The sequence below is a fragment of the Cuculus canorus genome, chromosome 2 (assembly GCF_017976375.1).
Source record: "Cuculus canorus isolate bCucCan1 chromosome 2, bCucCan1.pri, whole genome shotgun sequence".
Lineage (NCBI taxonomy): Eukaryota > Metazoa > Chordata > Aves > Cuculiformes > Cuculidae > Cuculus > Cuculus canorus.
The window spans coordinates 99,884,972-99,897,960 of NC_071402.1; the positions used below are offsets into that span (position 1 = coordinate 99,884,972).

General features: G+C 46.0%; 1 protein-coding gene across 1 annotated transcript in view; it reads right to left on the bottom strand.

The window, feature by feature from the left end:
- The window catches only part of SLC66A2 (solute carrier family 66 member 2), a 58,035-nt gene extending 50,810 nt beyond the window's left edge, over positions 1-7,225 (bottom strand). Inside the window, 2 exon segments of the mRNA XM_054060822.1 lie at positions 6,562-6,798; positions 7,203-7,225. Coding sequence (XP_053916797.1) covers positions 6,562-6,798; positions 7,203-7,213 — 248 coding nt within the window. The 5' untranslated portion in view covers positions 7,214-7,225.
- Between the last annotated feature and the right edge of the window lie 5,764 nt (positions 7,226-12,989).

The following is a 12,989-nucleotide window of genomic DNA, read 5'->3' on the forward strand; positions in this document are numbered from 1 at the left end:
TACAAACCTCCACCCACTACAAACACACATCAGCATGGCCATCTGCTGTTTGATCACCACAATTTGCCACCACCATAGCCTTACTGGAAACAGGACTGGAAACGTTGCTGCAGATCGTCTACCCCTTAAGAACTAAAGAACCAGGAAAAAAAATAAAACAAAACTCAAAACGGGTAGACTGGAAATTCAAAAATTTTTATAGGGGCTTCAAGCAATACATAACCCCTGAAGATTATTTTTTTTTTCAATCCTCCAGCCAAATACAGTAAGGGTGATGCACATACTCATGTGAATTATATCTTCCCAAAGACCAATCCCCAAACTGAGTCTCACAGGCAACACAACCACAACTAACAGGCAGAGTAAGCAGGAGACTGCCTACACCACACTACCTGGACAACACCGCTGTAAGGAATACTAGTGTCAAGGACCACTGTTGGGTTCCTTGAAACCTTAAAAGTAAAGCCAGAACACTCATTTTGCTCAAGATCATGGAAACAAATATCACTCCAAGCTGCTTACCCTACTTTGCATTGATATTTAGTGACTGCCAAGGCAACACCAACCCAGTTTAAGAGTCCTGAAGCCAGCTTGAGCCAGGAGCACTGCGAAGTGCAAGTCCTGCATGGAGAGCGTTCTGTTACGTGTTCTGCTTACTTTCTGCCTCACAGATGTTATTCCTATCTTTGCCAAGGCAGGAGCCAGGAGGGGAGGAACATTTAAGTAGATTATGAGAGAAAGATTAAGAGCCTTAGGATACTATAACAGGCTCACTGACAAGAACAACTTTGAAGTCTTAGGGATGAAGGCGTCATGAGCATTATTCTCCATTTTCACCCCACAACTACAATGGTATGTGGCAAAGTGAACAACCATGATATTTGGAAGACTCTGGGAACTCAGACATCACATGTCAGACAAGGACACAAAGTTTTTCACTGTTTATTTAATACTGTAAAAACAGAGGAACTCTTTTTCCTGTACTAGTTAAATGCGCAAATAAAGATGGGGAGGGGCTGACATGCTATGAGTATTTCAACAGCCTTAAAGCGATTAAAGCATTTTCAGAGTGATGAAGACAGAAGTGCCAGAGCAGAGACAACAAACTAGTCATTGAGAAAACTAGGTAATTCCATCAGTATGACTGAACTGTCGCAATAATCCTGCTATTCCAGTTCTGAGCCTACTCAAAACAGCAATTGCCAGTTGTGCAAAAGAAGTCTAAACCAGACCAAACACAAAAAGTTTGCTTATCTCTTTCCCTAGGATATCTCTAAAAAGAAACTGATTGTTGTTGGTACAACCAGACTACCATCACCCTGACTGCACTGTCTCCTATTTCCCCAGCTGCCATTCCAGCTTCTACTGCTGGCTGCTGTCCCAGGCAGTTCCACTTCCAAGCAGGGCCACTGGCCGTCACCTGCCTGTACAGGATCAAGCCTGACACAGCACCGCCACAGCTCACAAAAGCAAGCCGCTCACCGCAAGACTGGAAACCAACAGTGACTACAGGCCTCACCACTCCGGGTTGACTTTCCCAGCTCTTTACAAAGTTAGAGATTCTAGGCAAGATAGAAAGCATGCAGGATACTGCACACACTACGAGGGCCATGACAGACAGTGAAGCAGCACAGCAGTGGTCTTGAAAGACAGCCCATACAATTGCAGAATTTAATCAGCAAGAGGAACAAGTAACAAACTAGTTTTACAACTGGATCTCTTGATATGAGAGATGCTCCTTCACACACAAACTTGCAGGACTCTATGGAGCACCCAAAACAAGTTTCTTGCTTAGACATACAAAATTCTACTTTCACCTTTACTTTCTGTACAGAAGAGATTTTACCATTGTTCTCTGGCATTTATAAAAAGGAGGAACTGTGTAACTTTTCCTGTGTAACTTTTTCCACAGCTTCCCTGGGCAACCTGTTCTAGTGCCCCACCAACCTCACTGTAAACATTTTCCTCCTAACATCTAGTCTAAATCTGCCCCTCTCCAATTTACAGCTATTTCTCCTAGTACTGTCACTTCATGCCCTTGTAAAAAGTCCCTCCCCAGCCTTCTCGTACGCCCCTTCTTCAGGTGCTGGAAGGTCACTATAAGGTCTCCTTCGAGCCTTCTCTTCTCCAGGATGAAGAACCCAACTCTCTCAGCCTGTCCTTGTATGGAAGGTGCTCCAGCCCTCTGATCATCCTTGCAGCCCTCCTCTGGACCCATTCCAACAGCTCCATATCCTTCTTATGTTGAGGATTCCAGAACCAGACACAATACTCCAGGTGAGATCTCACAAGAGAGGAATAGAGGGGCAGAACCACCTCTCTTGACCTGCTGGCCATGCTTCTTTTGATGTGGCCCAGGACACTGTTGGCCTTCTGGGCTGCGAGTGTGCATTACCAGCACATGCCAGCTGCTTTGAAGCATTATATAAAATTATAACAATAGATTATTACTAAAAATAAAGCTAAACTTGATACCAAGTCTAGTCATAGCACAAAATCTGACTTTCACACTGGTAAACAGAGACTGCCATATGCGATGCTATGAGCACAGACTGTCTACTTTTCCAAAAGTTCTTTTTTCAGAATCCTCTTTAAAAGGGCCAAAGACTTCACAATCAATCAACACACTGAAGCATAAGTTTGCACAGCCAAACTTCTATTTTCTTTTTCCTGAAAAAAAGCCATGCCCATTGCTATCCACATGCAGTTTTCATCCTTGCAGACCAGTCCTCACCCACTGCTTTTCCACAAAGTTCTGGCATATAACTCATTGTTATATGAGTTATATGCATTGTTATTGCAAAACCAAACACATATAACTAAAAGCAGAAATGTCTCTTTAAAGATGACATTTTGAGACTGTGAAACAGAAACATGAAAAATGACTTAATGGATAATATGTCACTAACAAAAAGAAGTTCTTTGAGCACACTCTGAAACTATGAGATTAGATGAGAGGAAGACAGGGAGTAGATGCATTGCACTGAGTCTTCTGAATTTTAAAAAGATGGCTTGCCATTGGAGACTCTAATTGGAGGAGGAGAAATTGTGAAACAGGTAACTGGAAACAGGATTGTTATCCTTGATCTCAGTACGTTGTTCATTGGTTACTGTCACAGTTCAATCCATCAACTGCAACTCTATTGACACATAAAACAAGCCAAGATTTGGAACTAAATATTTGGAGGGGAGACAAAAGGTCGGACTTCACCCATTGCAAAACCATACATCATCCAAAAAAAAACCCAACAAACTCAAACCGTCAAGATAAGGAAGGTGGAATCTGCCAATTCACAAATAAGCAATGAGAGAACTGCCCCCACAGCTGAGGTGAACAAAGTATAGTACAGCCAGAGGGGAAAGGTGGGACTGGGTCTGTTATGAGTAAGAAAAAGACCAAAACTATTCAAGAGTGAAAATACAGAGGAAACATGGCATAAAAGGCAGGAATTGTCTGTTTCTGTTGTCTGTGCATCTGAAAGACCACGCCACCGAGACCATGCCACCAGATAAGCCTCAAATTCAAGAATATATTCAAATTAGAGAAAATCTGAAAGTAACAACAGAAACAAATTACAGAAGTATCTTTTAAGTTAAAAAAAAAAAGAACCACCCCAATAATTAAGGCCTGAAAAGCAACAACTGGAACTTGAAAGTTTAAGTACTTATTTTTGGACCATGGTAGAGGGAAAGTCAAGAGGGATGAATCTGACACAAACCATATGCTTAAAAACCAGAAGATAATGAAGATAAACAAAACAATTGAAAACAGTAGCTACACACAAGTAAAAGTTTTCAGAAGAGACTTGAATTAAGGTCTGGACCAGTTTGCTAAAGGAGAGGAGGAGTAATCTTATCAACTGGTACTTTGAAAGTCAGATTGGGAAAAATTATACACAACGCAATATTACTGTTCTGTTACAGCGTAAGAAAGGATCAAATCATTTAATAAATTTAAAACAATAAAATAAACAAATAAACAAAATAAACAAAAACCTTCTAATTCTCTTTAGTAAATATTACACACACAATTACAATAATTCTGCTGTGTACATTTACAGTGCTGTGTCCCAGTCAGTACATCAGCCATAGGTGACATTAAACAACTAGTCTAAAAATTGAATTGCCAAGCTGTTCTATGGTGCATTTTAAACATGTTCACAGATATCACAGGCTCTTGCTATGCTATCTGCCTTTAATCACCTATATGCCTGAGGATAACATTCACTTTCAGAGCTGCTTTCATGACTTATTGATGTTTATAATGAATTACCAGAGATGCCTAATCTCTGTAAGTAGAGAAGCAAAATACACTCTCAGGGAAAACTGAATTATCATTATACAAGTCTTCTTTTCCATCTTTTAGTTCAAGAGAACTAGAAAGAGATTATTAATTATAAGTACAGACAGAAAGGTTTCTGCAGGCTCACACCTGCAACATTTCCCCATCATCCCACAAGCCAGCTGCAGGCTTTGCACTCCCCCCGTAGCTAAACAAACCTACGCAAGTGCTGTGTGAAGCCATTTGGTACCGACACCGAGCTCCAAGATGACCAGAGCCTACACAGAGCCAGTACATGTCAGCAAGTGCTACTATCATGTGGCTTAAACACTCACAGTACAAAAATTCTCTCTCTTTTGAAATGCTGACAAATCTTTTAACATTGACATAAATTATAACTTTTCATTACTCAGAGTGTTTTTTCTTTTACACGTCAACTACAAATACTTAAAATCAATTCAAATTAAAGATCTTTCAGTTCTTCCACAGTCCAAGTCTCATTTAACAGATGTACTCGCCTGGGTTACCTAGAAACTGCCAGTATCTCCATTCCAGTGCCCATCAGTTGTACACTTGAACTACCTCCAGTGAAACAAAAAATAGACAATTTCTGTTTCTCAAACTGTCAGCTCGGGCTTTTCACTTCTCCTCCCCTTGCCACGTCCTTAAGTTCCCTTCTACTTTCTCCAACAGCTGCTCCACATGCTTCAACCCAGGAAAACATGGATCTAATGGAACAAGTAGCTCTTATCTAGTGATGACTCCTCAATTTGACTGCCAGCTGTGATCCCGAGAAGGGCTCCCATTTTCTCCACTCCAGAACAGCACTTACATTTTACATTTTGCTGTAGAAGAATCCAGGAAGTTCCTTATGCTTAAAGAGTCAGAGGAGCTTTAAAAAGAAACTGGAAACCAACAACAGGATGCAGCCTGTTACCTATCAGTTCTTTGAGGACCACAAAACACCACTTTGTAGTCAAAACGTTCTTAGAATATTTTCTTAGTTTCACTTGTTTCCTGGACTATTTCATCTTTGGTTTCTATAGTTTCCCACTGTTGTAGCATCTGTATTATATGAAGTAAAGAAGAATATAAGTTAGTAAAATTCATTTATGGAAATTACACCCTAACAATATTTTCTTCGTCCGGTGCACGGGATCTAAATGCAGAAACAAATTTGCTTTCAAATATTGAAAATTATTTTAAAACCAAAAAGAATTTGCTTTGAAAGGTAGACCAACTTTTGCCTACTTATCAAAAAAGCTAATATTTTAATCTGCTGTTGTGCATGGACCTCTAGAAGGGAACACCCCTCTGAAGCCAGCTGGCATCCAAGGAAAATGCGAGAACATATGACAAGTGTCCCAATGACATTAATACCAACTAGATGCTGGAATAAGTATACAGGACCAGGCCCTTCATTCTGAGGATGGAGCAAGAGGGGCAACAGAAATGTAAAATACAGTCAGCAAGAAAAAAGACCTAGCTTAGAATAAACCTCTCTCCTTTACCAACAAGCTAAAACGTTGCATCTCAGAACCAGAACACTAATAATCGGACCTTGCAAAGGTAACAGTGCTCCTGAACCAAGATCATTTCACTCAGTGTGGATTTACCCACTTATAGAAACCTAAGATTTTCATAGAATCACTAGGTTAGCAAAGACCTTTGAGATCATCAAGTCCAACCGTACCTGTCTACTACTAAACCATATCCCCGAGCATCTCACCTACCCACCTTTTAAATACCTCCAGGGATGGTAACTCAATCACCTCCCTGGGCAGCTCTGCCAGTGCCTGATAACCCTTTCGGCTGAAGAAATTTTTCCAGACGTGTAATCTGAACCTCCTCGGCGCAACTTGATGCCATTCCCTTTTGTCTTATTGCCTGTCACCTGGGCAAAGAGACTGACACCCACCTTGCTACCTCTTTTCAGGCAGTTGTAGGCAGTGATAAGGTCTCCCCTCAGCCTTTTGATCACCTCCCTGTGAAACATCATTTTCTCAAGTTTTCTTCACCGAAAGGGTTCTTGTGCACTGGAACAGGCTGCCCAGAGAGGTGGTGGAGTCACTGTCCCCAGAGGTGTTTATAAGGCAGGTGGATGAGATGCTCGGTGATACGGTTTTGTAGTGCACAGGTACAGTTGGACTCAATGATCTCAAGGGTCTTTTCCAACCTAGGGATGCTGTGATTCTACAAAATATTCCAAATCAGAGCCTTGCGGCTAGCAAGCAAGCCAGAACGATGGGCACCAGGCAGACGCAGTAAAACCAACTCACCAGAACAGTATCCGCAAAATGTTGGCCACCAGCAGCACGAGGCAGACGTAGGTGGAGAATCCCTCGGCGTTCTGGGAGCGGCGAATGTGGCGGTACTGCGGGATGTAGGGCACCACGCCGCCGAACACCATCGCCCCCGCCGCGCCCCATGACACCACCTGCCGCAGCGGCACCAGCGCCCACTCCGGGCCCGGCGCGGCCATGCCCCGCTCCTTCAGCGCTGCTGCGGGACGGGACCTGCGGGGAGCGCCGGGGCCTCAGCAAGGAGCTCGGCAGCCCCGCCCGGGACATCTGCCTGCCCCCGGGACCCCCTACCTGTCCTTCGCCTCCGTTCTCGGGTCCCCTTGTCGTCCCACCACCACCGGGACCCCCTGCCCGCTCCAAATCCCCCGCCCGGCGGCCCCTGTCTCCCCCAACTCGCTCCATCTTCGGGACCCCCTCTGCCCGTGCCCCGCCGCCTCTCTGTCCGTTCCGTCCCCCCGCGACCCCCTGCTCGCTCCTTTCTTGGGACTCCCTCCCTCCTTGCCCCCTCTCCACCCCCGGGACACCCTGCCCGCTCCAAATCCCCCTCCCCGGCTGCCCCTGCCTCCTCCGCTCTCCCTCCGTCCTCGGGATCCCCTGCCCGTCCACCTCCTCTTTACCCTCCCCCCATCCGCCCCCGGGTCTCTCTGTCCGCTCCGTCTCCCCGGGACCCCCTGCTCGCCGCCCCGGGACTTTCCCCCCAGATGCCCCCGGGTCCCCCTGCCCTCCCCCCTCCGCTGCCCCTGACCGCTCCGCCCCCCTGTTACTATCAGAGTGCCTCCCAGCTCCCCCTCCGCGCCCCGCTCAGACGGAGCCACCCGAGGAGAGGGAGGGAGGGAACGAGCCTAAATGGGTTCCCACCTGCTCCCCGAGCTCCAGCAGCCCCCATCACCCCCGCTCCGCAACCGGGGCTGAGTCGGGGGGAGGGGGGGCGGCGGGGGACGCCGCAATGACACAAGTGGCGCCTCCGCCAATGAGCGCCGGCCCCGCCCCCGCCGCGCCGGCGGCCCCGCGTGCGCGCGCGCGGCAGGGAGACCGAGAGAGAGAGCGCGGGGGGGGGGCGGGGCGGGAGAAAGGGGAGGGCAGAACAGATCCCTTTAAAAAGGTGCTTCCCGCACACTGTTAATTCTATGAAGATGACAACGTGTGGTATGCAGTTTGATCTGTGCTGAACAGGTGTCTCTTCTGCAATCCCCTCTGTCTGCAGCCTTTCCCCATCTTTAACGCAAGGTCAGGCAGAGCTGGCTCCAAAGATCCAGCAGAGCAAGACATTTCACCGTTGTGAAGTTCATAATAACATTAAATTCTGTCCTTGGAGTGTAATAGAAATGCATAAAATTTCTGGGAAATTTTATATCCACATGCATGTAAGCATGTCTGCCCCTCTATTCCTCTCTTGTGCGACCTCATCTGTCATACTGTGTCCATTTCTGGAATCAGAATCCTCAGCATAAGAAGGATATGGAGCTGTTGGAGCAGGTCCAGAGGAGGGCTACAAAGATGATCAGAGGGCTGGAGCACCTTCCCTACCAGGACAGGCTGAGAGAGTTAGGGTTGTTCAGCCTGGAGAAGAGAAGGCTCAGAGGAGATCTTACAGCGACCTTCCAGTACCTGAAGGGGGCCTACAGGAAAGCTGGAGAGGGGCTGTTCGTAAAGGCTTGTGGGGATAGGACCGGGGGGAATGGGTATAAACTGGAGAGGGACAGATTTAGAGTAGACATAAGGAAGAACTTCTTCACGATGAGAGTGGTGAGGCACTGGAACAGGTTGCCCAGGGAAGCTGTGGGTGCCCCATCCCTGGAGGTGTTCAAAGGCCAGGCTGGATGGGGCCCTGGGCAGACTGATCTAGTGGGATGTCCCTGCCCATGGCAGGGAGGTTGGAACTAGATGATCTTTAAGGTCCCTTCCCACCCAAACTATTCTATGATTCTAATCAGGAAATCCATCCTGTCCCCAGCTCTCGTCTCATCTCGGGGCACACAATGGATGGAGATCTCTCCTCATGTTGTTCAACCCTGATAATGGGTCCTCACTTTCTAGAACTCAGAACCAAGTCTTAGAGTTTCTTTGCTGGCATTTAGGCATCACTACTGGCACAGTGACACTGAGCAGGCTGCCTGCTCGCAGCTCACCCTGGGAGGAAGGGCACAGGACACCCTGCACTCCAGAATAGAGCCTTCCCTCCCTTCTCACTGCTTTGAAACGTGGTCCCAGAACTTGCTCCCCTGCCTTTGACTTCTTGGGTTTTCCTAAGAGTTATGAGAAACTCCATTGTGCTTCATGGAAATTCCTGTAGCTCTCAAGAACCTCAGTCCCTCCTTCACTACGTGCAACACAGCTGTAACCAGCACATCTTCCTTACGAGTCAGAGTTATTTTCCCCAAATGGTAATCAAAAAAGGAGGTAGCACTTGCATCATCTACCCAAAATGATCAGGAAGTCTTTCCTATTGATTGCACTGGGCAAGTGCTGCACACAGGTGCCACAAGGAGCTCCGTAGAATCATAGGATGGTTTGGGTTAGAAAGGGCCTTAAAGATCATCCAGCTCCACCCTCCCCCCTGCCATGGGCAGGGACACCTCCCACCTCCCACCAGACAGGCTGCCCAAGGCCCCATCCAGCCTGGCCTTGAACACCTCCAGGGATGGGGCACCCACAGCTTCCCTGGGCAACCTGCGCCAGTGCCTCACCACCCTCTGTGTGAAGAATTTCTTCCTGTGTCTAGTCTAAATCTGCCCCTCTCCAATTTACAGCCATTCCCCCTAGTCCTGTCCTCCATGCCCCTGTAAAATGTCCCTCTACAGCTTTCCTGTAGCCCACTTCAGGTACTGCAAGGGCGCTATAAGGTCTCCTCAGAGCCTTCTCCAGAAGATAGCACAGACACTGCATCCTTGAACTGCTGCTTAAAGCAGCAGCAAACTTTAGCTACGCTAAAAAGGATGATTCATCCATTTACCCTTACAGGTTGCTGCACAACTGCCTTCCAAGTTTGTTTCCCTGGGCATCACATAATTCTTCTATAGACACGTTGCCTCCTTCCTTGTATATGCTCCTGCTGCTTATCCAGCAGGGGAGAAATGAGATGGGTTTTCCTGCAACTGAATGAAGCACTATTTTGTGTTTTATATCAGCAGTTGTAAATGTTTGTTTTGAGTCTTGAACAGAAAGGAGTTGGATTGAAAACACAAATAAATGTTTGTTTCAGGGCTTCTGAAGCCTTTTGTTTACTCCCTGCATAGCAGCACCTTACTCAGCTGCAACCCTTTCTGCCACCTACCAAGTTTTAGCAGTGTACAAACATGCACACAGGTGTGTTTTGCAGCACACGAACCTTCACCTTACTGCAGAACACAAATAGCTGCAGGTTTTCTAACCAGACTGTTGCTCGTCAATTGATTTTGAAAGATGACTATTAAAATCATTCTATCTTCTACATTAGAAAAATGCTGTTGCACTGAAGGAAGTATAGGAAATCCTTGCAAGACACAGGCTAAAGACAGTGTGGATATGTTCCAAGTCACTCCTCAAACATACTGCACAATAAATGCTGTCATAAAGATTATGTGAATTCCTACAGTAGTCAAATTCCCTTCAGTTATCACATTATATCTCATTCTACAACTATACTCATGGTGAGATTAAAAAGAAATATTCATTGTACTGTTCATAAAACAAGTAAATGAGTCCTAAGAACCTTGAAACTGGCCACTTTTTCCAAGATGTCTTATCACTAAATCAGCAGTCCTCTCTACTTTCAATTTTGTAAAGCAACCTTAATGCAGCTGGTTGCAGAAGCCTCCTGGCTCCATCAAACACTGCTGAGTCTCTGGTTTTGCAGCTGATGGACAGAATCAAGATAGCATTAACAGGAGTTACTGCTTTATTGTACATCAGCACTTTCTCTTTCTGCGCTGGTCTTTGTAAAGAGAGCACTGAGTATCAGCATGGGTGCAGCACCCACCTGCATACAAAAAAACTCCCTCTCCACTTTCAAGGAGGACTTATGAGAAATGTGCACAGCCTACAGGCCCATCTCTGGGCAGCAGTGGCACGCTTTGCCCTGAGGAGCGGGAACCAGGACCGCATAGGCTGAGCTGATTAGATTCCTCCCTATACTTGGGCTGCTACTGTCTCCGCAGACAAATGAAGAAAGAAACCCAAATCAAGTATGCCACATAAGCAGCAATCAACCTGACAGCTGGTAGAGATACATGAACCCTTCTTCACGCTATTACATTTTTGATACAACAGAGGAAATTTCAGAGGAGCAAACAATTAAATCAATTTAAAATAAGTGATGCAAAGGCAATCACTCATCACCTCCCATCAGTAGACTGATGCCCAGCCAGTCCCCGACAAACAGCTACTTTGGAAGAAACTACCCATCCTCCAATCCCCACCTCCCCAGCCCATTTTTATTGCTGAGCGTGATGCTGCATGGTCCAGCATGTCCCTTTGGTCAGTTGGGGTCAGCTGTCCTGGCTGTTTTCTCTTCCATGATGCTGCCCACCTCCAGCCTATTTGCTGGGATGGGGGGTAGAGTGAGAAACAGAGAAAGCCTTGACACTGTGCAAGCACTAGTGCACTCCTAGCACTGTTCTGGTCACAAATCAAACAGAGCACCATACAGGCAGCTATGAAGAAAGTTAACTCCCTCCCAGCCAGACCCAACAAAGGAAGTGAAACGCAGTTTGAGAAATCCTCGAGCTACCTTTATCTCTGAAGAATGAGTGAGGGTGCAAGTGCAGTGTCTCAAGTCTCACCGGAATTCATCTTTTCTCCCTTTTGATGAAGCTGTGGAGTGTCTTGGAAGCAGAAAGGAAAAATGACACAGAAACTATAGCTTCAGCAAGATTTAAAATACCACCATGTGATCTGGAGTCAGTAGCACTAAAACCCCGAAACTATTTTTCCTTTCTCTGTTCTGGGACAAAGGACTTCTGTTGTACACACTGTAGCACACTTGTGGTTTGCTTCTGTTGAGATAAATTTAGCATCTGTGGTACACATAAGAACATCTTCTACACATAGAAACAGAACAAAAGAAATTTGCACTGCCTTCACTGGGAGCAAAGGGTGCAGCAGGAAAAAAAAAAAAAACCAAACTGAAACCAACCACCCAACTTTATTGCAACAATTGGGTCCAAGATAGTAATCTAAATGAGGCAGACAACCATTGCAGACTAATTTCTCCTGAAACCCCAAAGAGCCACAGTTACAGGTCCTCCTCAAATAAAAGATTCATCTGAGAGAGAAGCTGAACACCCTCACGCATCCTCTGAGCCCCTCTTGCCAGCACCAAAAGTGCCTTGAGAGCCCCACCATGACCCCATCGTGACTTGAACATAAAACCTTCTTGATCTGGAGTCAGATACACTGCCATTGCACCATGAAGCTATGCCACCTCACCCCTCCCCTTGGCTATGGAGGGCCAAGTCTCTAGTGCTCTTCTGCCCAGGTGATCCTTGTGCCAGGCTATGCTGGCAGCATCACTTGGTACCACTCAAGGGGAACCGTTCAATGAATGTTACTTGACCCTCAGTGTCCAAAGACAGCAGGAACAAGGCTGGAGCAGAAAGTAACATGAGAAGTAGTATCTCTTACCAGCCATGCCTGGAAAAAAACTAGAGATTTCTAGATCACCACATAATTCAGTAAACAGCAGCTAAATGGGTGATTTCATGAATTACACACAACTCTTCAGAGAGCCAAAGGATGCCACCACACCAGCCTCTGTAGTCAAAGCACCTGCAGCGGGCTTTCTGCTGCTCCTGCAAATGGACATTTGTCCCCAATACAGAACACTTAGAGAAAATGCTATATCCTGTTTTCTGTTACAGCTGCTTAGTGATACATGAGGTCCATAGTACAGGCAAGGAACTTTTGATAAAGAATATCTTTAACCCTTACAGTTTTCTTTCTGGAGAAACGTGCAGAAAGGGGCCAACTGAACAAGTTTCACAATAAGGGGATTTGTAAGCAGCAGTCCCCAAAAGCTGAAGGCAGAGCACCTCCATCAGGGATCATTCCACCAGTTTCCCAGACACTGGAATTACCCATGTCTCTTCAAAGATACAAAGCCTGAAATCTGAACCATGCAGACACCTAAGCTTTTAATATTCATCTCGGGTGACTTGTCTTTCAAAGAAGCTCTACAGTTGTCAGTTGTCAGGCACCATTGACCCAAATGCCTTTTCACCGTGCCTGGAGCATTTACATTTCACTCACCACATCTTTCTATGCTTTTAAATAACAGTAACTTTGTTACTTTTACAGATGCTACCAGATGAAAGAAAAGCAATTGTCTTCACTAGGAACAAGCTTTCAGTGAACTGCACTGCGCTGAGTCAAGAGAAACATGTAAATGGTAATAGTTTGCTTGCAAGAACGACCAGCACCATTTAGGA